Here is a 23576-nt window from a genome sequence, read left to right on the forward strand (position 1 = left end):
TTGAGAGGCGACTCTAAAAGTTCATAAAATATTCGCAGGAAATGAGAAATTAGTGAATTTCCAGTGACTGCGTAATATTTCTATCTCCCTCCTTGTCGCACACTATTCCTTTCTCTCTCGCGCACGCCACCTGTCGCCCTCCTTGTCGCGCACTATTCCTTTCTCTCTCGCTCAGCTCAGGCCGTGCCACCTCTTTTAGTATCATGTATTCCTATTAACTCGGCGAATTTCCTGGTCCAAACAGCACACTCGGGAACTTCTTGTGGATAATGTAGGGATCGCGGTGGGTAATCTAACCTATATAAAAGGCTTTTTTATTAGTAACTATGTATCGATTCGTAAATAAAACGCATACGAGTGATTACTGAACGTTGTCACAACACTATAGTCTCAAATCCAGCTGTACAAATGTATAAATCATTTTGAAAAGATCGAAAATCCTTAAACAAAGTATGCATTCACTAACCGCGGCGACAGACTTGTATCTCTGTCCAAAAACTCTTCATAGCTGCTTAATTGTAATCGGAATCATTACAACTATCACGTAGGAATGTAGCCAAGGGTCCATACTGTAAGATGAAACTGCAAAAGTTGATAAATTACATCTAGAAAATGCATCAACAATCGACGAAGCTTGAGTGCCTACATAAGACCGCGGCGAGAGACTGGTAACTCTGTCCAAAAACTCTTCATAGCTGCTTAATTGTAATCGGAATCATTACAATTATCACATAGGAAAGTAGCCAAGGGTCCATACTGTAAGATGAAACTGCAAAAGTTGATAAATTACGTCTAGAAAATGCACCAACAATCGACGAAGCTTGAGTGCCTACATAGGACGGCGCCATTGTTCTCGTCATCGTCTCAAAGAACCGTTAATAACTAATTAATTGTAATCAAAATCTGCGCAACGATCACATAGGAAAGTAGCCAAGGGTCCATACTGTAAGATGAAACTGCAAAAGTTGATAAATTACATCTAGAAAATGCACTAACAATCGACGAAGCTTGAGTGCCTACATAGGACGGCGCCATTGTTCTCGTCATCGTCTCAAAGAACCGTTAATAACTAATTAATTGTAATCAAAATCTGCGCAACGATCACATAGGAAAGTAGCCAAGGGTCCATACTGTAAGATGAAACTGCAAAAGTTGATAAATTACATCTAGAAAATGCACCAACAATCGACGAAGCTTGAGTGCCTACATAGGACGGCGCCATTGTTCTCGTCATCGTCTCAAAGAACCGTTAATAACTAATTAATTGTAATCAAAATCTGCGCAACGATCACATAGGAAAGTAGCCAAGGGTCTATTCTTTGAGAGGCGACTCTAAAAGTTCATAAAATATTCGCAGGAAATGAGAAATTAGTGAATTTCCAGTGACTGCGTAATATTTCTATCTCCCTCCTTGTCGCACACTATTCCTTTCTCTCTCGCGCACGCCACCTGTCGCCCTCCTTGTCGCGCACTATTCCTTTCTCTCTCGCTCAGCTCAGGCCGTGCCACCTCTTTTAGTATCATGTATTCCTATTAACTCGGCGAATTTCCTGGTCCAAACAGCACACTCGGGAACTTCTTGTGGATAATGTAGGGATCGCGGTGGGTAATCTAACCTATATAAAAGGCTTTTTTATTAGTAACTATGTATCGATTCGTAAATAAGACGCATACGAGTGATTACTGAACGTTGTCACAACACTATAGTCTCAAATCCAGCTGTACAAATGTATAAATCATTTTGAAAAGATCGAAAATCCTTAAACAAAGTATGCATTCACTAACCGCGGCGACAGACTTGTATCTCTGTCCAAAAACTCTTCATAGCTGCTTAATTGTAATCGGAATCATTACAACTATCACGTAGGAAAGTAGCCAAGGGTCCATACTGTAAGATGAAACTGCAAAAGTTGATAAATTACATCTAGAAAATGCACCAACAATCGACGAAGCTTGAGTGCCTACATAGGACGGCGCCATTGTTCTCGTCATCGTCTCAAAGAACCGTTAATAACTAATTAATTGTAATCAAAATCTGCGCAACGATCACATAGGAAAGTAGCCAAGGGTCTATTCTTTGAGAGGCGACTCTAAAAGTTCATAAAATATTCGCAGGAAATGAGAAATTAGTGAATTTCCAGTGACTGCGTAATATTTCTATCTCCCTCCTTGTCGCACACTATTCCTTTCTCTCTCGCGCACGCCACCTGTCGCCCTCCTTGTCGCGCACTATTCCTTTCTCTCTCGCTCAGCTCAGGCCGTGCCACCTCTTTTAGTATCATGTATTCCTATTAACTCGGCGAATTTCCTGGTCCAAACAGCACACTCGGGAACTTCTTGTGGATAATGTAGGGATCGCGGTGGGTAATCTAACCTATATAAAAGGCTTTTTTATTAGTAACTATGTATCGATTCGTAAATAAGACGCATACGAGTGATTACTGAACGTTGTCACAACACTATAGTCTCAAATCCAGCTGTACAAATGTATAAATCATTTTGAAAAGATCGAAAATCCTTAAACAAAGTATGCATTCACTAACCGCGGCGACAGACTTGTATCTCTGTCCAAAAACTCTTCATAGCTGCTTAATTGTAATCGGAATCATTACAACTATCACGTAGGAAAGTAGCCAAGGGTCCATACTGTAAGATGAAACTGCAAAAGTTGATAAATTACATCTAGAAAATGCATCAACAATCGACGAAGCTTGAGTGCCTACATAAGACCGCGGCGAGAGACTGGTAACTCTGTCCAAAAACTCTTCATAGCTGCTTAATTGTAATCGGAATCATTACAACTATCACGTAGGAAAGTAGCCAAGGGTCCATACTGTAAGATGAAACTGCAAAAGTTGATAAATTACATCTAGAAAATGCACCAACAATCGACGAAGCTTGAGTGCCTACATAGGACGGCGCCATTGTTCTCGTCATCGTCTCAAAGAACCGTTAATAACTAATTAATTGTAATCAAAATCTGCGCAACGATCACATAGGAAAGTAGCCAAGGGTCCATACTGTAAGATGAAACTGCAAAAGTTGATAAATTACATCTAGAAAATGCACTAACAATCGACGAAGCTTGAGTGCCTACATAGGACGGCGCCATTGTTCTCGTCATCGTCTCAAAGAACCGTTAATAACTAATTAATTGTAATCAAAATCTGCGCAACGATCACATAGGAAAGTAGCCAAGGGTCCATACTGTAAGATGAAACTGCAAAAGTTGATAAATTACATCTAGAAAATGCACCAACAATCGACGAAGCTTGAGTGCCTACATAGGACGGCGCCATTGTTCTCGTCATCGTCTCAAAGAACCGTTAATAACTAATTAATTGTAATCAAAATCTGCGCAACGATCACATAGGAAAGTAGCCAAGGGTCTATTCTTTGAGAGGCGACTCTAAAAGTTCATAAAATATTCGCAGGAAATGAGAAATTAGTGAATTTCCAGTGACTGCGTAATATTTCTATCTCCCTCCTTGTCGCACACTATTCCTTTCTCTCTCGCGCACGCCACCTGTCGCCCTCCTTGTCGCGCACTATTCCTTTCTCTCTCGCTCAGCTCAGGCCGTGCCACCTCTTTTAGTATCATGTATTCCTATTAACTCGGCGAATTTCCTGGTCCAAACAGCACACTCGGGAACTTCTTGTGGATAATGTAGGGATCGCGGTGGGTAATCTAACCTATATAAAAGGCTTTTTTATTAGTAACTATGTATCGATTCGTAAATAAGACGCATACGAGTGATTACTGAACGTTGTCACAACACTATAGTCTCAAATCCAGCTGTACAAATGTATAAATCATTTTGAAAAGATCGAAAATCCTTAAACAAAGTATGCATTCACTAACCGCGGCGACAGACTTGTATCTCTGTCCAAAAACTCTTCATAGCTGCTTAATTGTAATCGGAATCATTACAACTATCACGTAGGAAAGTAGCCAAGGGTCCATACTGTAAGATGAAACTGCAAAAGTTGATAAATTACATCTAGAAAATGCACCAACAATCGACGAAGCTTGAGTGCCTACATAGGACGGCGCCATTGTTCTCGTCATCGTCTCAAAGAACCGTTAATAACTAATTAATTGTAATCAAAATCTGCGCAACGATCACATAGGAAAGTAGCCAAGGGTCTATTCTTTGAGAGGCGACTCTAAAAGTTCATAAAATATTCGCAGGAAATGAGAAATTAGTGAATTTCCAGTGACTGCGTAATATTTCTATCTCCCTCCTTGTCGCACACTATTCCTTTCTCTCTCGCGCACGCCACCTGTCGCCCTCCTTGTCGCGCACTATTCCTTTCTCTCTCGCTCAGCTCAGGCCGTGCCACCTCTTTTAGTATCATGTATTCCTATTAACTCGGCGAATTTCCTGGTCCAAACAGCACACTCGGGAACTTCTTGTGGATAATGTAGGGATCGCGGTGGGTAATCTAACCTATATAAAAGGCTTTTTTATTAGTAACTATGTATCGATTCGTAAATAAGACGCATACGAGTGATTACTGAACGTTGTCACAACACTATAGTCTCAAATCCAGCTGTACAAATGTATAAATCATTTTGAAAAGATCGAAAATCCTTAAACAAAGTATGCATTCACTAACCGCGGCGACAGACTTGTATCTCTGTCCAAAAACTCTTCATAGCTGCTTAATTGTAATCGGAATCATTACAACTATCACGTAGGAAAGTAGCCAAGGGTCCATACTGTAAGATGAAACTGCAAAAGTTGATAAATTACATCTAGAAAATGCACCAACAATCGACGAAGCTTGAGTGCCTACATAGGACGGCGCCATTGTTCTCGTCATCGTCTCAAAGAACCGTTAATAACTAATTAATTGTAATCAAAATCTGCGCAACGATCACATAGGAAAGTAGCCAAGGGTCTATTCTTTGAGAGGCGACTCTAAAAGTTCATAAAATATTCGCAGGAAATGAGAAATTAGTGAATTTCCAGTGACTGCGTAATATTTCTATCTCCCTCCTTGTCGCACACTATTCCTTTCTCTCTCGCGCACGCCACCTGTCGCCCTCCTTGTCGCGCACTATTCCTTTCTCTCTCGCTCAGCTCAGGCCGTGCCACCTCTTTTAGTATCATGTATTCCTATTAACTCGGCGAATTTCCTGGTCCAAACAGCACACTCGGGAACTTCTTGTGGATAATGTAGGGATCGCGGTGGGTAATCTAACCTATATAAAAGGCTTTTTTATTAGTAACTATGTATCGATTCGTAAATAAGACGCATACGAGTGATTACTGAACGTTGTCACAACACTATAGTCTCAAATCCAGCTGTACAAATGTATAAATCATTTTGAAAAGATCGAAAATCCTTAAACAAAGTATGCATTCACTAACCGCGGCGACAGACTTGTATCTCTGTCCAAAAACTCTTCATAGCTGCTTAATTGTAATCGGAATCATTACAACTATCACGTAGGAAAGTAGCCAAGGGTCCATACTGTAAGATGAAACTGCAAAAGTTGATAAATTACATCTAGAAAATGCATCAACAATCGACGAAGCTTGAGTGCCTACATAAGACCGCGGCGAGAGACTGGTAACTCTGTCCAAAAACTCTTCATAGCTGCTTAATTGTAATCGGAATCATTACAACTATCACGTAGGAAAGTAGCCAAGGGTCCATACTGTAAGATGAAACTGCAAAAGTTGATAAATTACATCTAGAAAATGCACCAACAATCGACGAAGCTTGAGTGCCTACATAGGACGGCGCCATTGTTCTCGTCATCGTCTCAAAGAACCGTTAATAACTAATTAATTGTAATCAAAATCTGCGCAACGATCACATAGGAAAGTAGCCAAGGGTCCATACTGTAAGATGAAACTGCAAAAGTTGATAAATTACATCTAGAAAATGCACTAACAATCGACGAAGCTTGAGTGCCTACATAGGACGGCGCCATTGTTCTCGTCATCGTCTCAAAGAACCGTTAATAACTAATTAATTGTAATCAAAATCTGCGCAACGATCACATAGGAAAGTAGCCAAGGGTCCATACTGTAAGATGAAACTGCAAAAGTTGATAAATTACATCTAGAAAATGCACCAACAATCGACGAAGCTTGAGTGCCTACATAGGACGGCGCCATTGTTCTCGTCATCGTCTCAAAGAACCGTTAATAACTAATTAATTGTAATCAAAATCTGCGCAACGATCACATAGGAAAGTAGCCAAGGGTCTATTCTTTGAGAGGCGACTCTAAAAGTTCATAAAATATTCGCAGGAAATGAGAAATTAGTGAATTTCCAGTGACTGCGTAATATTTCTATCTCCCTCCTTGTCGCACACTATTCCTTTCTCTCTCGCGCACGCCACCTGTCGCCCTCCTTGTCGCGCACTATTCCTTTCTCTCTCGCTCAGCTCAGGCCGTGCCACCTCTTTTAGTATCATGTATTCCTATTAACTCGGCGAATTTCCTGGTCCAAACAGCACACTCGGGAACTTCTTGTGGATAATGTAGGGATCGCGGTGGGTAATCTAACCTATATAAAAGGCTTTTTTATTAGTAACTATGTATCGATTCGTAAATAAAACGCATACGAGTGATTACTGAACGTTGTCACAACACTATAGTCTCAAATCCAGCTGTACAAATGTATAAATCATTTTGAAAAGATCGAAAATCCTTAAACAAAGTATGCATTCACTAACCGCGGCGACAGACTTGTATCTCTGTCCAAAAACTCTTCATAGCTGCTTAATTGTAATCGGAATCATTACAACTATCACGTAGGAATGTAGCCAAGGGTCCATACTGTAAGATGAAACTGCAAAAGTTGATAAATTACATCTAGAAAATGCATCAACAATCGACGAAGCTTGAGTGCCTACATAAGACCGCGGCGAGAGACTGGTAACTCTGTCCAAAAACTCTTCATAGCTGCTTAATTGTAATCTGAATCATTACAACTATCACGTAGGAAAGTAGCCAAGGGTCCATACTGTAAGATGAAACTGCAAAAGTTGATAAATTACATCTAGAAAATGGACTAACAATCGACGAAGCTTGAGTGCCTACATAGGACGGCGCCATTGTTCTCGTCATCGTCTCAAAGAACCGTTAATAACTAATTAATTGTAATCAAAATCTGCGCAACGATCACATAGGAAAGTAGCCAAGGGTCCATACTGTAAGATGAAACTGCAAAAGTTGATAAATTACATCTAGAAAATGCATCAACAATCGACGAAGCTTGAGTGCCTACATAGGACGGCGCCATTGTTCTCGTCATCGTCTCAAAGAACCGTTAATAACTAATTAATTGTAATCAAAATCTGCGCAACGATCACATAGGAAAGTAGCCAAGGGTCCATACTGTAAGATGAAACTGCAAAAGTTGATAAATTACATCTAGAAAATGCACTAACAATCGACGAAGCTTGAGTGCCTACATAGGACGGCGCCATTGTTCTCGTCATCGTCTCAAAGAACCGTTAATAACTAATTAATTGTAATCAAAATCTGCGCAACGATCACATAGGAAAGTAGCCAAGGGTCTATTCTTTGAGAGGCGACTCTAAAAGTTCATAAAATATTCGCAGGAAATGAGAAATTAGTGAATTTCCAGTGACTGCGTAATATTTCTATCTCCCTCCTTGTCGCACACTATTCCTTTCTCTCTCGCGCACGCCACCTGTCGCCCTCCTTGTCGCGCACTATTCCTTTCTCTCTCGCTCAGCTCAGGCCGTGCCACCTCTTTTAGTATCATGTATTCCTATTAACTCGGCGAATTTCCTGGTCCAAACAGCACACTCGGGAACTTCTTGTGGATAATGTAGGGATCGCGGTGGGTAATCTAACCTATATAAAAGGCTTTTTTATTAGTAACTATGTATCGATTCGTAAATAAAACGCATACGAGTGATTACTGAACGTTGTCACAACACTATAGTCTCAAATCCAGCTGTACAAATGTATAAATCATTTTGAAAAGATCGAAAATCCTTAAACAAAGTATGCATTCACTAACCGCGGCGACAGACTTGTATCTCTGTCCAAAAACTCTTCATAGCTGCTTAATTGTAATCGGAATCATTACAACTATCACGTAGGAATGTAGCCAAGGGTCCATACTGTAAGATGAAACTGCAAAAGTTGATAAATTACATCTAGAAAATGCATCAACAATCGACGAAGCTTGAGTGCCTACATAAGACCGCGGCGAGAGACTGGTAACTCTGTCCAAAAACTCTTCATAGCTGCTTAATTGTAATCGGAATCATTACAACTATCACGTAGGAAAGTAGCCAAGGGTCCATACTGTAAGATGAAACTGCAAAAGTTGATAAATTACATCTAGAAAATGCACCAACAATCGACGAAGCTTGAGTGCCTACATAGGACGGCGCCATTGTTCTCGTCATCGTCTCAAAGAACCGTTAATAACTAATTAATTGTAATCAAAATCTGCGCAACGATCACATAGGAAAGTAGCCAAGGGTCTATTCTTTGAGAGGCGACTCTAAAAGTTCATAAAATATTCGCAGGAAATGAGAAATTAGTGAATTTCCAGTGACTGCGTAATATTTCTATCTCCCTCCTTGTCGCACACTATTCCTTTCTCTCTCGCGCACGCCACCTATCGCCCTCCTTGTCGCGCACTATTCCTTTCTCTCTCGCTCAGCTTCAGCGTGCCACCTCCACTAGTATCATTTTAGCGTTTAAGCAAATAAAGCAAACTGTTAAACTGAGACATTTGTAAAGAAGTCCCAGCTGTGAAATGTAAATCCACAAACACTAAAAACTAGAAAATAAAAAATATATAAAAAAAATTATATGTTAAACGGTTTTATTAAAAATGCGGTAGTTTTTAGTGCATTTTAGTGCAGTTTTGATTTTATTTAAAGTGAAAAACACCATCGAAATTGTACAAGAAAATAATTATTTTTTAGTTTTTAGAGCATTTTTATTTGATTAGTGATTCATAAATAATATTTATACCAGTAATTGCTGAACGTTAACACAAGACTGTAATTATAATCGAAACCTTTACAAATGGGTTTTAAAGGAATTGATTATTTTTCATGACACCTTTCTATCCGTTGAGTATGTGGAAGGCCAAATAGAATTAATTATTTATTAACATTTCCGCATTCTGAGACTCTTGGCCACAGGTAGACACTCTGTTTGTTACATAATGATCTTGAACAATAATAGACATTTATTTCCTCTGCTTATATATTGCAAGAACAATACACCCTCTTAACCCTGAGACTAACCCTAGGTGTTGCGCCAATATAGTCTTCATTTCCTATACTTCTGTTTAATGTAGACCAAAGGACCAATATCCGGATGAAAGTACACCATTGTCACGGAGTGCAAGGGGATGAACTTTGATTTAAGTACTAAGGGAATGCATATTATCTCTACTTTATTCTCAGAAACATGAGTGCCAAACCACTCAGGAATAGTAGGGGGGTGAATAAGCAATTTCGCTCCCCGTTTAGTACTACTCCTCAAAATACAAATACAGAAAATGTTGCGAATACCCCGGAGTCCAAGATCCGTGAAACACCATTGTAAGTAGAAGGCAGTGTGACGTTTAAAAGCCTTCGGAACAATGACACATATTGCTTTCATTTGTCTGTTATTCTGTTACACAATAGGAAAGTTTCTGTAGCAAAAAAAACACTCTTTACGACACCTATCAAAAAGTTACGTTTAAGTGATGAAAACTGTGAAGACCAAGCACAGGTCAAACAAGATAAAGAATTGTGTCGAGCTGATTTGAAATTGATACAGAAAAGAATAGAGGAAAAACAGAAGTCTATTAATAATTTGAAAACCATACAGCTGTATAAGAAAAAGGTAAGCAAATCATTAGAAACTATGTTTAAACTACGTTGACTACTCGATACTTAAGTGAAATATTTATAAATTTCAAGAATCCAGGTGAAGATTTAGAAACTGAAATAAGAAAGCATACAGACATTTGTCAAACTGGCCTCAGAGATTATCAAAATTTATTACAAGAAAGAAGTGGACAGTCCATCGGCATAAGAGAAATTTTATCCTCGTTGAGTATAGATCCTGCCATAGTTCGTTTCTCCATCGACGATGAAACGTTCTACTGAGACCTGCCTTTAACATGCTGAGAAAATCAATTTCCTGTACTATCTACAATGTAACTTTAATTTATTTAGCGTATATTTACATATTTTTCCAATAAAATGTCTGATAAAATATGAAAAGAATGAAATTTACAAAGTTTTAGTGTCTTATGTTTTATATTTAATACGGATGCGGCTTAAACGGGAAGTTTGGATCGAACAGCTTTGGATCTCTGACAAACTTGGGGTCTTTTGTCATATAACCCATTAAACCTGAAACATACAAACATAAATAACACTGTGCACAGCGTAATATCGAAAGTTGCAGAAACTCTTACAGACCAGCGTTTTGTGCTTTCACTATCTCTTGCTCCACCCTCTTTTGCTTATGGTCGCATAATCCTGTTATGTGCTTGCCGTAAATTTTGCCTGTGTAAGTACTTTGAAACTGCGACAATAAACGTACGTTTTTATAATCCGGATCGATTTTTAATTTACACAGGATACATAATCTCCGCTCTTTATGGTACGGGTTTTCGGAAACTGTTGGCTGCAAAAGAATTATGCGCTTTCTGTTCATTTAATTCATAAAATTGTAATAATTAATTCCAAAGCATTGAATAACGCTGTTCTTTATGAGATTGAACGTTACCAAATCTGTATCTGATGGCACGTCCGTCGTCTGCTCCTGAGGAGCACACGCCTCGACGGACTTATTACGGTACAAAAGCTTTGGAACTCTGCACGTGATATTTCTAAAACTTTGCGCGATGACGAACGCGGAAATCATTTTGCACCGTTAGAAACGCGTGTATGAAAATTATATTTTGACTACAACAAAGTCATAGAAAACATTCTAAATAATGATGCTGAAAATCCATACATCCGTGTGTCCCTCGTGGAAACCTTAAAGCGCGTCGCTATGAATCAGCCCGAAGAAATTTAAGCGAGAATTCGAAATCGATTACTCTCGAGATTCAAAACTCTTCAGAACAGCCATGATGCGATAGCAACTAACTATCCACAGTTACAATAGCAACTGAAATAAAAGTTGAAAGAGGGAAAAGAAGAAAATAAAGTAGAATTTTCACCTTCTGATCTTAAACGTAAGAACATTTGAATAAGGAATTCTAATTTTTAAACTTGGCGCTACTGTACATCTGCGAGAATCGATTATCGTTCGTAGCCCTCTGGTAGTAGAAGCATCAAGTATATTCTACTTTATCAAGTAGTCGGTCTACGAATCGATGATCAATGGGCGATGTCACTAAGCGGATTCCGTAACCGAGCTCTCTGCCAGTCTCTGCCACTCTTTTTCCACAACGCGGAGGCGAGAGTCGTGAGTTGCAAGGTTTCGTAGCTAGTAGTTTGAAGCTAATATAATTATTACATAGAAATTCTCATCGGCTTGTGGTGTGTACAGGTGAAGTGATAGAGACAAGATGTGGCCCTCACTTCTGGACGCGGTCAAAATGAGTCCATTCGGAACACCCTTCGTGACAGCCAAATGTCAGGGGCAGAACGACCTCCCGCAGTCACTTGTTCGAAATCATCATATTGCCGCTGCCAATACGGCATCGGGCGGTCAGTAGTCGTTTCTAATCATTTTCACAAAGAACCGAAACATTTGACTAACAGAAATTGATTTCTTTGCCTGTTTCACCTTGACTGCGCGTGTCAAGAGAACGATTCATTGCGTTCGTACCAGCTTATCAGAGGCAAATTTAACAATTTCTCGGAGAAGCTAATTGTACTCTAACAAAGGCTCAGCCTCGGGTTTGCCTCACCATTGTTACATAATCTGAAATATTATCGATAGATACGCGAAACTTATCATAATGCTTAAAGTTTAAACGTTCCGAGGTATTAACGAACTCGCGAATCAATCGCATTTGCATAATTTAACCGATGTTTGTTTTACTGTAACATGTAATAGCTCGTAGCTTTTTACGTGATAAATTATGTAACGAATATGTATAGATTTCGCCGCATGGCGTGTATAGTGTATTCGTACAGTTATACACGTTTCTATATACTCTTTCTTTTCCTGTTTGGTCATTTTTCTTCGCTCGAAAGCGCATCGTTTTGAGACCTAACTAATTTCTCGACGAATTAGATGTAATTCGCTGAGAAATGTTGGTCACGAGGTAATCCGGCAGAAAACTCTGTCAAGTTCGATCGGTCTCCGGGAATAATAAGGGGTTGCATAAGGAGCAGCCATTTTGTCGAAAATGCGCGTGCGGATTTCATACTCGTAGCCTTGGTTGACATTCAATTAAAAATAAGTCGTAACATTGGAACGGTGACCGCGGCCGAGAAACCGATTAAAGATATCCTCGGCTGTACTTGAAAGGTTTATTATTGGATCAGGGCAAGGTAGGGCGATCGTTACCGTCAACTTTGAAGTCTTGCCAGATTCAAATTCCGCACGTTGCACGCGACCAGAACAGCTGACCAATGGTCACGTCCCCATTCGCAAATGATTGTTTCGAATAGGTCAATGACATTGCTTTTATATCGATGAATTAAAATTTCATGGAGGATTCGTTCTTCAGGGTCACAGTATCGACGCTTCTGGCATATTGAGATCTCTGAAAATTAATATGCTTTTATGGTGAAACATTTTGTACGTCGATACATTTGTTCTCTCTTTGATATTCAGATAGCTGCGAATTTGGGTCAAACAAGTATTTCATGCTATGCGGTCTGGGAGGCATGTTGTCGTGTGGTATCACCCACACCATGGTTACTCCCCTGGATTTAGTAAAATGTCGAATTCAAGTAAATCCTGAAAAGTACAAATCCGTCTACAATGGATTCAAAGTGAGCAACAATCGATCATTTTCTACGCCAATCTGCCACTACGTATACGTAATGAATCCTGTACATGGTTCTGTTTTTTACTCAGATAACAGTAGCCGAAGACGGAACTCGGGGTCTGGGAAAAGGATGGGCTCCAACGTGCTGTGGTTACTCCATCCAGGGAATGTTCAAATTCGGTCTTTACGAAGTCTTCAAAGCATATTATTCAGATTTAGTCGGAGAGGAGAACGCGTACGAACAGAGGACAGCTTTGTACCTCGCCGCTTCAGCATCTGCAGAATTCTTTGCTGATATTGGTCTAGCTCCCATGGAAGCTGCTAAAGTAATTATCAGTTATATGTTTCTTCGCACATACGAAAGAAGTTTAATGCTTTTCTTTTTGAAAAAAAGAGCACAGTTAGATCGATACTGTCCCTGTTGTGATTCAAAGATATTAACAGACACTACTCTCGTACTATCTGTGCATTCCTGTGACTTCTCCTACACCCAAAAGAAGACAGAATTGTTCTTTCGTTCCTCCACATTGCTCCTACTGATTCTCATACTTGCCTAGTCATATCCAATATCCTATATATAGTAAGTTTCTTCGAGCAACTATTAATCTGTACACCGTTAAATGTACGATAAATTGTATAAATTGTAATGTGAAACAGGTCAGGATCCAAACCATGCCAGGATACGCCAATACTTTGAGAGAAGCACTCCCCAAGATGTACGCGGACGAAGGTCTTGGCGGGTTCTACAAAGGGCTGGTACCTTTGTGGCTTCGTCAAATCCCATACACAATGATGAAGTTCGCTTGCTTTGAGCGCACGCTGGAGCTCCTGTACAAATATGCAGTTCCTAAGCCACGAGAAGAGTGCACAAAGGGCGAACAATTGGCGGTCACATTCGCGGCGGGTTACATCGCTGGTGTGTTCTGCGCAATTGTATCTCATCCTGCTGATTCTGTGAGTACATCTCTTGCATACCATCGCGCCTCTACTCCCGGCTCTCGGTTGTTTTACTAATAGGAAATTCTCGTATTCTGTGAACGTAGGTTGTATCGAAACTGAATCAAGAGAAGGGTGCATCGGCCGGCGCCGTTTTGAAGAAGCTTGGCTTTGCCGGCGTATGGAAGGGTCTTGCTCCTCGAATCGTCATGATTGGTACATTAACAGGAGCACAGTGGTTCATTTATGACGCTGTAAAAGTATGGCTCCACATGCCCCGCCCTCCACCACCAGAGATGCCAGAGTCGCTCAAGAAGAAATACGGACTCGCTTAAATTCTCGAGCACTAACAATATTTTTAATTGAATTGTGAACCGAGTGCAGTTAGAAAAGCAACAGAGCATAGATAAATTACATTACTTCCTCACAGTACATTGTCGAACAATGTTTTTCCGCCATACAATTTGAGTATTTATTCTGTAAGACAAATATCAGTGCAGGTGCCACTGCCTCGAAAAATAGACGTAATTAATGTGCTACGAACGTGAATCATAGTACTTCACTGTTCTGTGATTATAAAAAGAGAAAAGAAGTAGCATGTTTACAAAAATTTAATAGTGACAGTAAGTTACCTATTGTAACCGGAAACTGTTACTTTGTATATAGAGTGATCACTGTAAATAAACGATCTGTGGTTGCTCGATTAATCTGCATTGTTCTTTCTCGCGCACCCGAGCTGACGAAATATTTTACAGCGTGCATCGGTTTCTGTTATGCTTTATTACAATCTTTGGAATAAAATCCACGCAGTTGATAATTTTCATATAATTTCTGTATAAGTACGGATACATACATCAAGGGAGATATGGTGTACATACGCTTGCGGTATCACAAATTGTAAGTAATTCAAATCGGTTAACTTTCTTCAATTTTAAGCAACGTAAGAAGTGAAATCTAGGAATATTTGTCTTTTAAGTATAAAAGATAGACGCCGCACATTTTATTGTCGTGTTTATATAGCTATATGTAAAATGGAATAGCACCTGGTAAAACTGAGAGAATAAAGTATTAAAATATATCTACTAACGAATAACTACTACTTTTGCAGAGAAGTCTTGATATTTGCTTCTTGTGTGAAGATTCCTACATCTACTCGATCAATGTTTAACAATCATTTTCTTCTATTGCTTTGCAAATTATTTATAAATATCAAGACCTGATCAAACATTTTATATTTTCGTTGAAAATTCAAGATTTGGTTTAATACTATATACTTGCTTGAAGATGTCGTAGGACAATTCATAACAATATCACATTAACTATGATAGACACAATACATTGTTGTTAAAACGTGTAACAACAATCTACATCTATTATCTCGAATAAAGCTCGTTCTCTAAGTACATTTTGGCATCTGGTATCGTTGCGAAAATCTTCATGGAAAGTTTACCGTGCAAATACAAGTCACATTTTTGTATCGTCTCGAAAATGGGACTTGTGCAGCTTACGAGATAAAATTGCACGTCGACCTGCTGAAATTCCTCTATCACCGAGTGCAACGCCATTACTCCACTAGAGTCAATATAGCTTAACGCGCTCGTGTCCATTATCACGCAACGTAATTCTTGTTTGTCTTCGGAGTCTCGTGCGTCCATGTAAATCCCTTTCTCCCGTAATTTAATCCTACGGTCGATGACTTTCAGCGGATTCACCCCGACTAGTTTGTACAGCTCCGATTTGAAATGATTACAGTTCGCAAAATTTAGAGTCCCGCAATAATGAAAGATCTTTATCCCCGGAATTTCTACTGTCTGAAAATTACAATAGAATGTGCATTAAAGTTATAAATCCTTCGATTATTAAGAGAAGTACTGTTAATTATACAAAAAAAATACGTACTGCCTTAAATCTACTCGAATCTAAATACAAGTCTGTGTTTGGTATATGCCCCAGTAAACAGGTGTAAGGTTTAATGCTTTGCAATAAAATAATTGCCAGCGATATCATTATTCCCATTAGTAAACCAATGTCTATACTGACTATTACAACCATCAAGAATGTCACGATCCAAATTGCGGCGTCATACTTGTTTAGCTTCCAGAATTTTATAAGTTGACTGGCTTGCTGAAACATTCCTTTCAAAGCTACCTGAAAAAGAAGATTCTTACATGGTAAGTATTCATATTGCGTTAATTGATTTTCAGAATGATCGCCGATGTACTTACGACGATGATCGATGCGAGAACGCATCTTGGTAGGGGTTCAAAAAATGGACCAATCCATAGAAGTATAGTAAGCAATATAAAACAAGATATTACGCTAGCTATTTGCGTTCGACCGCCGACAGTTTGTTGAATTAACGATCTACTTAAAGATGCTGACACTGGCATACACGAGAAGAATGAACCAAATACATTGCTCAAACCCTGGAATCGCAAACGCAACGTCCGCATAATGATATTTTATACACTTCGAAAGGATAATAATGAAGTTCCTTACCATAGCGAGAAGTTCTTGATTTGAATTAATTTTATAATTAAGCTTTTGCGCAAATATTAAAGCCATCGATATAGTTATAGTATAAGAAACCATAGTTATAGCGATGCTGTCTACTGCTACAAGGTGTAATAACTCGAATGTTGGAATCTCCGGAGGTGGAAGTCTGGAAATATTCGAAGTTTATAAGACAAGAATATCAAATCATATCTGAGAAACGTGTGAAAGAAATGCTTACATACCCTGTTGGAATATTACCCACATCTTGAATGTTGTACTTGTCAGATAAATAAAAATACTTTGAAATTAAAGTTCCACTTACGACCGCGATTAATTCTATTGGTATTGGAATGCTACACCTCTTGCTCACCCACGGCTAACATGAAAATGGTCATAGGATAATCAGTCATACATATTTACAATGACAACATTAGAATAGCTACCTTAAAAAATTCGTTGTTACAAACGAGGCTAATGATTGTTATCAACGATACAACTAAAGCAGCTAGATTTGTATTTTGTATTTCTTTGCCGACATCTATCAATGTCTGAAATAATGTTTTTAATTAGTGCATTGCAAGCCAGCTAAGCAAGTTCCTTCTTAATACTGCATACATACAAAAATAAGTTTAAAGTACCCTTTCTGGTTTGGTATCTTCAAACCTAATAGATCTTTGATTTGGGATATTAAAACGTAAACTGCAGCTCCAGTTGTGAAGCTATTCACTAGAGGTTCGCTGAGTAGCGTGCTTATAATACCCAAATGAAATATGTACATCACGATCTGAAAAATAGAGTCAACTGTTAATTTAAGCTTAGCATAAGGTGAAATATTTAGAAAGTATTACCTGATATATCCCAACCATCAATGTGACTGCTGTTGCTACTTGCATGGGCGTATATGTATATAAATGTTCCCCTAGGTGGTCGGACAATACATTCGTAGCATTCGGATTCATAATTCCAATGTGTGGCAACGAGTACGTCATCACCGTTTTCCCAGTCATCAAGCAAACCACGGCAAAAGTTCCTGACGAGTGCCAATAATGTTTCATTGTTCTAGCTTGTCTAATAATTTCTTATTAAAAGGAGCTATGCGTAACTCTTCTGTAATAGAAGTAGCATTTTACTGGCAACTGATTTTCGTTAAACATTGAAAATCTCTCCTTATTCTCTGTTGTCCTAACGAATCTGAATTCTCGTTCTTACCCATTGACACGTGCCTAGATGTGCCGAACAAGAAATATACTAAAACAGGGAAGAACGCCATGTATATGCCAACTACCGGCGGTACGTTCCCCAAGAGAGCGTAAGCCATGCCCTGAGGAATGTGCATAATTGCTACTGTTAAACCTGATATTATGTCAGACATTATGCTTTCTTTCCATCTGTAGTCCCTCAGCCAATTTATCGAAGGAACCATAGATGTTACGCATGACTTCCAGTTTTTAGACCTCAAGGCGCCAACTGCATTCCTCAACACTGTAAGAAACGATCAATATAAATTTCAATCGCGATTATTACTACAGGTATAGAAATCTTCGTTTTCCCTGTATACCAGATATTGTTGGCCTTTCATACTGGTAATCATTATTTAAAGCCTCTTGTTCGTAAATCGGTCTCTGTAAATGCACTTGCAAGAACGTATCATCCTTTTCCATGTTGATAACAATTAAGAAAAAGTCATGGACTTTGTTCAAATGTTGTTATCTATCTGCAATAAGTAAACAGTGTACAAAGCTTAACATATAGGCCTTTGAATCACATGACTTTAAACCTTGACAGAGGAAGTGATGTGTTGTAAAAATGTAATACAGTTAAATTTATGCTTCAAGCCTCAAGAAGTAGATAAATATTTGTGTTTAAAAATACAAATTATTATGTAATGCAAATTATTACGCCTCTAAATACAAATATGAATTTGAGTTGTACCGAATTTTTAACGCCTTCTTGCGAGACCTTCAGCTTTCAAAAATCATTGAGCAGATTGTAAAATATACGTAAGTACTTACAAGTATTGCGTTCTGTACACGATTAAATAGATTAAAGTAACCTTAAAGTATTTTTCTTCAATTACTTCGTTCAAAGTTCAAAATTTTCTTCACCTTTTTACTGTCAACGTGTCTTTTTATTATTAATACTTTTTCTTCACTAGATTGTAAAAAAGGGATATCAAAGAACTGTCTGCTTGCAGCAATTACAAAAGTTACACAGATTCATTTCGCTGCAAAAGATGCTGACCACCTGACCACTGACTTAGCGCACGCGTGTAGCACACGTACATGGGACGTATACACGTACATTATTATCAATAAGTATCTAATTGACACTCGTCATGTGACATAAGCAAATACATGTGGCAACAGTTATTAGCAGCGGTTGGTACATGCGCTACTGCCACTTTCACAGAATTGCATTACGATTTTTGCTGATTACTTTTATATTTATATACTTCTTTTTACACACAAATGAATACTTAAATGTAACAAACGGACAATGGCTGGAAAAAAATATAATTACGTAGAGGCATTAGCGTCGCTTTTCCTGCATATTTCTGTACAATTCTCATAGAAATCAGAATAGAAGAATTATTTTCATTCGCTGAAACGTTAGTAACAATTCTTATTCTTACCGAGACGTTTATTCGAATATTCAGCTTATAAATTCTGTTCTCTTCCTCTTAAGGTATTTTGTACTTACCTACATTACGTACTACAAATACATGAAAATTACAATAAAATATATATACATTAGATCGTTACTACCAACAGTTATGTCTGCAAACGTAGATTTCTAATATGTGATGAAAATGGTATATTTATATATAGATATTCTAATTTAAATACGCAGTTATTCATTTCTGTAAGCATGCGTCTGAATCTCTTATGAAGATATGTAGGTACGTGAACAGTATGAATATTCCACTGTTTATGTTTATTAAATTAAATGCACATCTATTGTCACTATAGCAGTAAAATGATAGAGAAATATCATTACGACGTGCGCAGTACTTATACATTCTCTCTCTCTCGCCTTCGTTTCTTTCGTTTGTTTTTCTTTGAAAAATCGTAGACCTATCGCAGTACATTTTCCAATAGTCAAGCGACTACTAAGGAAATGCAAATCAGGCAGCTTCATCGTTGCTTCCACTGTGCGCGCGCGTGTTGTGATAGTTGCGCTGTGTGCTGTATCCCCCCGTGTGTTGGGTTTCGTACATCTTCCGATTCTCCCGGTAGCGCCGGTAATTATTTTCCCGTTTCTTTCGTTGCTCCTCCGCTTGCTGCCTGAGCTTCTCCGGGTTCATGTGGGTCGTCACCATGTGTCTCGTTAAGGAGCTCATGAATTTGTACGTGATGCCGCACACGTCGCAAGAGAGTATTTCTTCATTTGCCCCTTGCTGGAATAGACGGAATTAGAAATGTATTACGTCAACAACGAGCGGTTACGTTTAGATAAAAAGAAGAATTTCGAAATGGAAATCTTTCTTGTCTAAAAGTATATATGCCCGTCACACAAATTCCATTGATCATTACGTGATGCGTACAAATTGCAGAAAATATGAGAAATGGCAAATTCTATGAACCTTACTCTCGTACGAGAACCCCGAACAAATTTTAAACACTAAGATCGTATTGATCATACGTACTTGTTGATGTACCATCATATGTCTCTGCAAATTGTTCAATCGGTTGAACTCTCGACCACAAACCTCACAGTCAAATTTCTTATCGGGATCATGATACTTTTTATGGAGACTCAGATCAGTTGCATGTAAGAAGGACTTTTGACATACATCGCACGTGTGGATCCGCTGATCACCAGCCAAATGCGACTGCTCGTGTTTGACCAGACTAGCTTTTTCAACGAAGCGACGGCCACAGTAAATGCACGGAAGAGGTCGAGACTGTGAATTATGAAGCGTCAAGTGACGACGTAGAGCGGTGGACGTTGGAAAGTTTTTATGACACTCGAGGCACTGAAACGGCCGGTCACCGGTGTGTGTCTTTCTGTGACGGGCTAAGGAATTCTGGTCTGGATACCTGCAATTCACACGAGTGAAGCGGACCGATTATTTACTACGATTAACGAAACAGAGAATTATATACGCTATTTACACTGTCTATAAGACACTCACCTTTTAGGGCACAAATCGCACGGGAAATTTCTTGTCGTAATATCTTCTTCGCGCGCGTGTTTTAATCTATTGTGCCGGAGCAATTGGAAAGATGTTTTAAAGCTTTTATTACAAATATCACATTTTAAATTATCCGTTGTTGGTATAATGACTTGCGTTCTTTTCTGGCCATGCTCATCCTCGGATATTATTAAGGAAATGGTTACTGTGTCTTCATTGTCGAGATCAGCAGCAGACACCGTTGAAGGCTACAAAGTTTCAGGAATCAGAATATGCAAGTTCTGTTATAACGTGGATTGCTTTTAGAAACGGTCGATCATACCTGTTTGCTATTACTAGTGGATTTCAGTTCAGTTTCCTGCGCCGAGTAAGACTCCTCTTCCATCTGTCTAACATTCTGCTGGGATTTCGCTTGCGATTCTTTGTTCTCCTGATCGTCGTTACTTTCTGCGATAGCGTAATGCCCATCTTCGGTTAAATACACTGGCTGCAGGATTCCAGTGTCGTCCTTGAAGTACAACTGACCGTCTTCGTCTTCGTGTAAAAATATTTGATCCTAGAATTCGATGCAGAATAAATTTTATCTTATTGAATACTAAGGCGTATATGACGGAACCTGAGTGTTTCTTTTTGAGAGCAGTACCTGAGAATTCTCTTTTTCCTGGTTTTGGTTCGTATCGGAGTTACCCGCCTCCCATGCCTGTTCGTCTTGCTTAGCTGCCGCGGCATCGTACGGATACTGTTCGTTATCATCGGCCTCGGTTACAGCCTGCGCAACATATAACGTTTCTATGTTATCCCCTTCGTAATAAATTGTTCCTTCAACTGGTATGGTATTTTCATCGAGCTGCTCCATCTAGAAGTAAGACCCTTATTTTTAGAAGTAATATTAACAATTTCAATTCTTATCCTTAATAACAGAAAAGGGATATTATTCCGAAAGGGACCGGTGGCCGATCGAGATGAGGTTTGGGGAGAGGAGTGGGGAGGGGGTGTGGACCCTAAATCTAAAATTGTAGCTTCGGGTATTTATTAGTTTCCGAAATATTAATAAAAAATTAATTTTTTTTGAAATTTTTTTGTACCTTGGTGCAGCCCCCCGTACCCACCGGGAGCCCTCCCGTCCTGCCATTTTTTATTTTTCAGGTGTACCCTTTTATGCACAATTACCTCTGTATCTTTTGAACGCATTAATTGCCGAAGCTAAAATTTTATATTTGGGGTCTTTCCACACCTCTCGTAATACCCACCAAGTTTCATCTCGATCGGCCAGCGGTCCCTTTCGGAAGTACAGCCCGGAAAAGTTGCACAAACCTTAATATAATGGGCATCCGAAAGTTTCCCTGCATGCAATGTTTTCACAGAACTTGGTTTCTTTGTACCAAGAACGGTATACAGTAAATTATTTTCTACATTCTTCACAATCTCATGGCTTACATTATTATCGACATTTTCATCATTATTCATATTACTTCTAAACTCCTGAACCTGTTTGGCATTTTCCACTCTAACTATAGATTCTATGCTATCTCTAGATTCTGATCTATCTGCCTTAGAAGGAAAAGAAATCGTTTGATTATTTGCTGATCTTTTATCTCCATGCGGCATCCTCTGCTCTTGGAAGGTTTCTTCACAATGATCCATTTCCTCAGAGTTCTGTTCTATGAACTCCTCCTCCTCCTCCTCTTCGTCCATATCCTCATCTTGCCAGTCCTCATCCACATCATACGTTATAACTTGCTTACTACTACTTTTATTATGGAACTGATCCTTCCTCTCATCGTCTTTCTCAGAATGCTCCTTGAACACTGTATTGTCTTCCTCGTAACCATACTCCTCGGTTTCCGAATTTTTGTCAAATTCATCGTTTTCTGATTTCTCTGTAGATCTCTCATTTTCCTCAGGTCTCAGCCCGACGCTCTCCGTAAAAGAGACATCGTCTTGTAAGGATTCCTCTGCCTCCTCCTCCTCTACTTCTTCTATTATTTCTATAATTTCTTCTATCACTGTCTCTACAGAATCCTCTGCAGCGTCTGCTTTCATTGTAATATCTTCTTCGACGATCTCTTGGTTCAGTACTTCCATCACATCATTGTCACTGGTAGCGTCTATCGTATCCAATATTTCATGTGACAGTTCCATAGTAGTGTTGGACTAGATATAGTTGCTCAAGGTGCTGCATAAAAGAAACTTTATGTTACATATTTGTATGCAAGTACATACAAGAGTATAAAATGTGTATAATAGAAATTACTATAAATTAATATACTATTAGGATTACCAAATAAGCGCATTTACGTTCAATAAATTATTGTACAAATGAATGACATCTCTTTTTTATTACGGCCTAAACAATCGCAGAAATAACAGCCTTTGATATATGTTTACTGTAGTATTCTACACGCAAGATATTCACCTTAAAACTACAATAAAATTCGTGTATGTCTAGTATAAAATTATACGATCTAATAACGAACATTAAAAGATAAATTGAACGCAAAAATCTGTATGTAATTCATTCATTTCTATGGTTCTAGCTAGCAAGCTTCTCTAAATTGATTTGCACGGACAGTGGCAGATTCTGTGGTTGCGCGTATTACGCAGGTATAATCTTCGGAAGCATATAATTCATCGGCACAATACCACAGCTTCGAGGGGAATGTTCTTTTATCAGGAATACCGTTTGATATGTCGGGATTGGCATTAGCATTTTATATGTGACAAGAAGTACGCGGTTCACCAGTCGGTACGAAAATGTCTTGCATTTATCAACGGACAGCAAAATGGCTACGAAACGGCAACGATTACCTCCTTGAAAAGCTGCACGCCGACACGTTTAGAAATCATTAAAATCACCCTGCCGGGGAACGGGCTAGCATGCAGATAGTTCTGTTCACTGTACCTGCTTCAATTAGCTGAGAAAAGCACGAGCGACGGTGGGAAAATATTTTGCTCGGTCGATACGCGCCAATATTAATATCTCTCTACACTTTCCCAGTAAGTAAGTGACGCCACCTCAGGCATAGAGGAGCTGAGTCTTCACATCGCCACTAAATTAGGTTCGATCGAGTGCATTCGTAAATAGTTCAGCCTT

At 38.9% G+C, this 23576-nt stretch overlaps 5 protein-coding genes across 17 annotated transcripts; 2 read left to right on the top strand and 3 right to left on the bottom strand.

Moving 5' to 3' along the window:
• The first annotated feature begins 9069 nt into the window (after positions 1-9069).
• On the top strand, positions 9070-10253 carry LOC143373653 (uncharacterized). Of its 2 annotated transcripts, none has more exons than XM_076821088.1 (4): positions 9070-9092; positions 9319-9565; positions 9653-9854; positions 9932-10253. In XM_076821088.1, the coding sequence occupies exons 2-4, from the start codon at positions 9432-9434 to the stop codon at positions 10118-10120; spliced, it is 525 nt and encodes a 174-aa protein (XP_076677203.1). In that variant the 5' UTR covers positions 9070-9092; positions 9319-9431; the 3' UTR covers positions 10121-10253. The 2 variants fall into 2 exon arrangements, with proteins under 2 accessions (XP_076677203.1, XP_076677202.1); XM_076821087.1 differs by lacking the exon at positions 9070-9092 and adding an exon at positions 9138-9160.
• Positions 9988-11008, bottom strand: Mrps18c (mitochondrial ribosomal protein S18C). 2 transcript variants are annotated; one of them, XM_076821090.1, is made up of 4 exons: positions 10749-11008; positions 10439-10646; positions 10251-10369; positions 9988-10163 (listed from the first exon to the last, which is right to left on the bottom strand). In XM_076821090.1, the coding sequence occupies exons 1-3, from the start codon at positions 10884-10886 to the stop codon at positions 10278-10280; spliced, it is 438 nt and encodes a 145-aa protein (XP_076677205.1). In that variant the 5' UTR covers positions 10887-11008; the 3' UTR covers positions 9988-10163; positions 10251-10277. The 2 variants fall into 2 exon arrangements, with proteins under 2 accessions (XP_076677205.1, XP_076677204.1); XM_076821089.1 differs by lacking the exon at positions 9988-10163 and having other exon boundaries at positions 10165-10369.
• Positions 11009-11295: 287 nt separating this feature from the next.
• On the top strand, positions 11296-14558 carry Mpcp1 (Mitochondrial phosphate carrier protein 1). Of its 2 annotated transcripts, XM_076821122.1 has the most exons (6): positions 11296-11447; positions 11520-11680; positions 12759-12919; positions 13005-13241; positions 13573-13869; positions 13959-14558. In XM_076821122.1, the coding sequence occupies exons 2-6, from the start codon at positions 11539-11541 to the stop codon at positions 14184-14186; spliced, it is 1065 nt and encodes a 354-aa protein (XP_076677237.1). In that variant the 5' UTR covers positions 11296-11447; positions 11520-11538; the 3' UTR covers positions 14187-14558. The 2 variants fall into 2 exon arrangements, with proteins under 2 accessions (XP_076677237.1, XP_076677235.1); XM_076821120.1 differs by having other exon boundaries at positions 11407-11680.
• A 54-nt stretch (positions 14559-14612) lies between these two features.
• On the bottom strand, positions 14613-18625 carry LOC143373663 (prestin). Of its 6 annotated transcripts, none has more exons than XM_076821117.1 (11): positions 18360-18625; positions 17906-18057; positions 17557-17829; positions 17196-17377; positions 16967-17131; positions 16791-16895; positions 16590-16723; positions 16351-16513; positions 16077-16277; positions 15751-15999; positions 14613-15662 (listed from the first exon to the last, which is right to left on the bottom strand). In XM_076821117.1, the coding sequence occupies exons 2-11, from the start codon at positions 18006-18008 to the stop codon at positions 15225-15227; spliced, it is 2013 nt and encodes a 670-aa protein (XP_076677232.1). In that variant the 5' UTR covers positions 18009-18057; positions 18360-18625; the 3' UTR covers positions 14613-15224. The 6 variants fall into 6 exon arrangements, with proteins under 6 accessions (XP_076677232.1, XP_076677229.1, XP_076677233.1 ...); XM_076821114.1 differs by having other exon boundaries at positions 17906-18061; XM_076821118.1 differs by having other exon boundaries at positions 14613-15658; positions 15747-15999; positions 17906-18061.
• A 243-nt stretch (positions 18626-18868) lies between these two features.
• Positions 18869-23566, bottom strand: LOC143373662 (uncharacterized). 5 transcript variants are annotated; one of them, XM_076821110.1, is made up of 8 exons: positions 23385-23566; positions 22752-22829; positions 21797-22658; positions 21126-21338; positions 20805-21038; positions 20483-20730; positions 19994-20387; positions 18869-19744 (listed from the first exon to the last, which is right to left on the bottom strand). In XM_076821110.1, the coding sequence occupies exons 3-8, from the start codon at positions 22622-22624 to the stop codon at positions 19472-19474; spliced, it is 2190 nt and encodes a 729-aa protein (XP_076677225.1). In that variant the 5' UTR covers positions 22625-22658; positions 22752-22829; positions 23385-23566; the 3' UTR covers positions 18869-19471. The 5 variants fall into 5 exon arrangements, with proteins under 5 accessions (XP_076677225.1, XP_076677227.1, XP_076677226.1 ...); XM_076821112.1 differs by lacking the exon at positions 22752-22829 and having other exon boundaries at positions 20057-20387; XM_076821111.1 differs by lacking the exon at positions 22752-22829 and having other exon boundaries at positions 23291-23566.
• Between the last annotated feature and the right edge of the window lie 10 nt (positions 23567-23576).

This window comes from Andrena cerasifolii, chromosome 10 (assembly GCF_050908995.1).
Source record: "Andrena cerasifolii isolate SP2316 chromosome 10, iyAndCera1_principal, whole genome shotgun sequence".
Classification (NCBI taxonomy): Eukaryota; Metazoa; Arthropoda; class Insecta; order Hymenoptera; family Andrenidae; genus Andrena; species Andrena cerasifolii.

What these genes read in the sequence shown, in the direction of transcription:
- LOC143373662 (XM_076821110.1), bottom strand. Translation starts at nt 22,624, where the DNA reads ATGGAACTGTCACATGAAATATTGGATACGATAGACGCTACCAGTGAC. An exon ending in CGGATGCCCATTATATTAAG is followed by an intron (nt 21,339 to 21,796) that starts GTTTGTGCAACT and finishes TCTTACTTCTAG; the next exon opens with ATGGAGCAGCTCGATGAAAA. An exon ending in AGGAAAAAGAGAATTCTCAG is followed by an intron (nt 21,039 to 21,125) that starts GTACTGCTCTCA and finishes ATCGAATTCTAG; the next exon opens with GATCAAATATTTTTACACGA.
- Mpcp1 (XM_076821122.1), top strand. Translation starts at nt 11,539, where the DNA reads ATGTGGCCCTCACTTCTGGACGCGGTCAAAATGAGTCCATTCGGAACA. An exon ending in CCGTCTACAATGGATTCAAA is followed by an intron (nt 12,920 to 13,004) that starts GTGAGCAACAAT and finishes TTTTTTACTCAG; the next exon opens with ATAACAGTAGCCGAAGACGG. An exon ending in CTCCCATGGAAGCTGCTAAA is followed by an intron (nt 13,242 to 13,572) that starts GTAATTATCAGT and finishes AATGTGAAACAG; the next exon opens with GTCAGGATCCAAACCATGCC.
- LOC143373663 (XM_076821117.1), bottom strand. Translation starts at nt 18,008, where the DNA reads ATGGAAAAGGATGATACGTTCTTGCAAGTGCATTTACAGAGACCGATT. An exon ending in TGAAAGGCCAACAATATCTG is followed by an intron (nt 17,830 to 17,905) that starts GTATACAGGGAA and finishes CGTTTCTTACAG; the next exon opens with TGTTGAGGAATGCAGTTGGC. An exon ending in GGTACTTTAAACTTATTTTT is followed by an intron (nt 16,896 to 16,966) that starts GTATGTATGCAG and finishes ACATTATTTCAG; the next exon opens with ACATTGATAGATGTCGGCAA.
- Mrps18c (XM_076821090.1), bottom strand. Translation starts at nt 10,886, where the DNA reads ATGATTTCCGCGTTCGTCATCGCGCAAAGTTTTAGAAATATCACGTGC. An exon ending in TGCCATCAGATACAGATTTG is followed by an intron (nt 10,647 to 10,748) that starts GTAACGTTCAAT and finishes ATTCTTTTGCAG; the next exon opens with CCAACAGTTTCCGAAAACCC. An exon ending in AGTGAAAGCACAAAACGCTG is followed by an intron (nt 10,370 to 10,438) that starts GTCTGTAAGAGT and finishes TGTATGTTTCAG; the next exon opens with GTTTAATGGGTTATATGACA.
- LOC143373653 (XM_076821088.1), top strand. Translation starts at nt 9,432, where the DNA reads ATGAGTGCCAAACCACTCAGGAATAGTAGGGGGGTGAATAAGCAATTT. An exon ending in AAGATCCGTGAAACACCATT is followed by an intron (nt 9,566 to 9,652) that starts GTAAGTAGAAGG and finishes GTTACACAATAG; the next exon opens with GAAAGTTTCTGTAGCAAAAA. An exon ending in TACAGCTGTATAAGAAAAAG is followed by an intron (nt 9,855 to 9,931) that starts GTAAGCAAATCA and finishes ATAAATTTCAAG; the next exon opens with AATCCAGGTGAAGATTTAGA.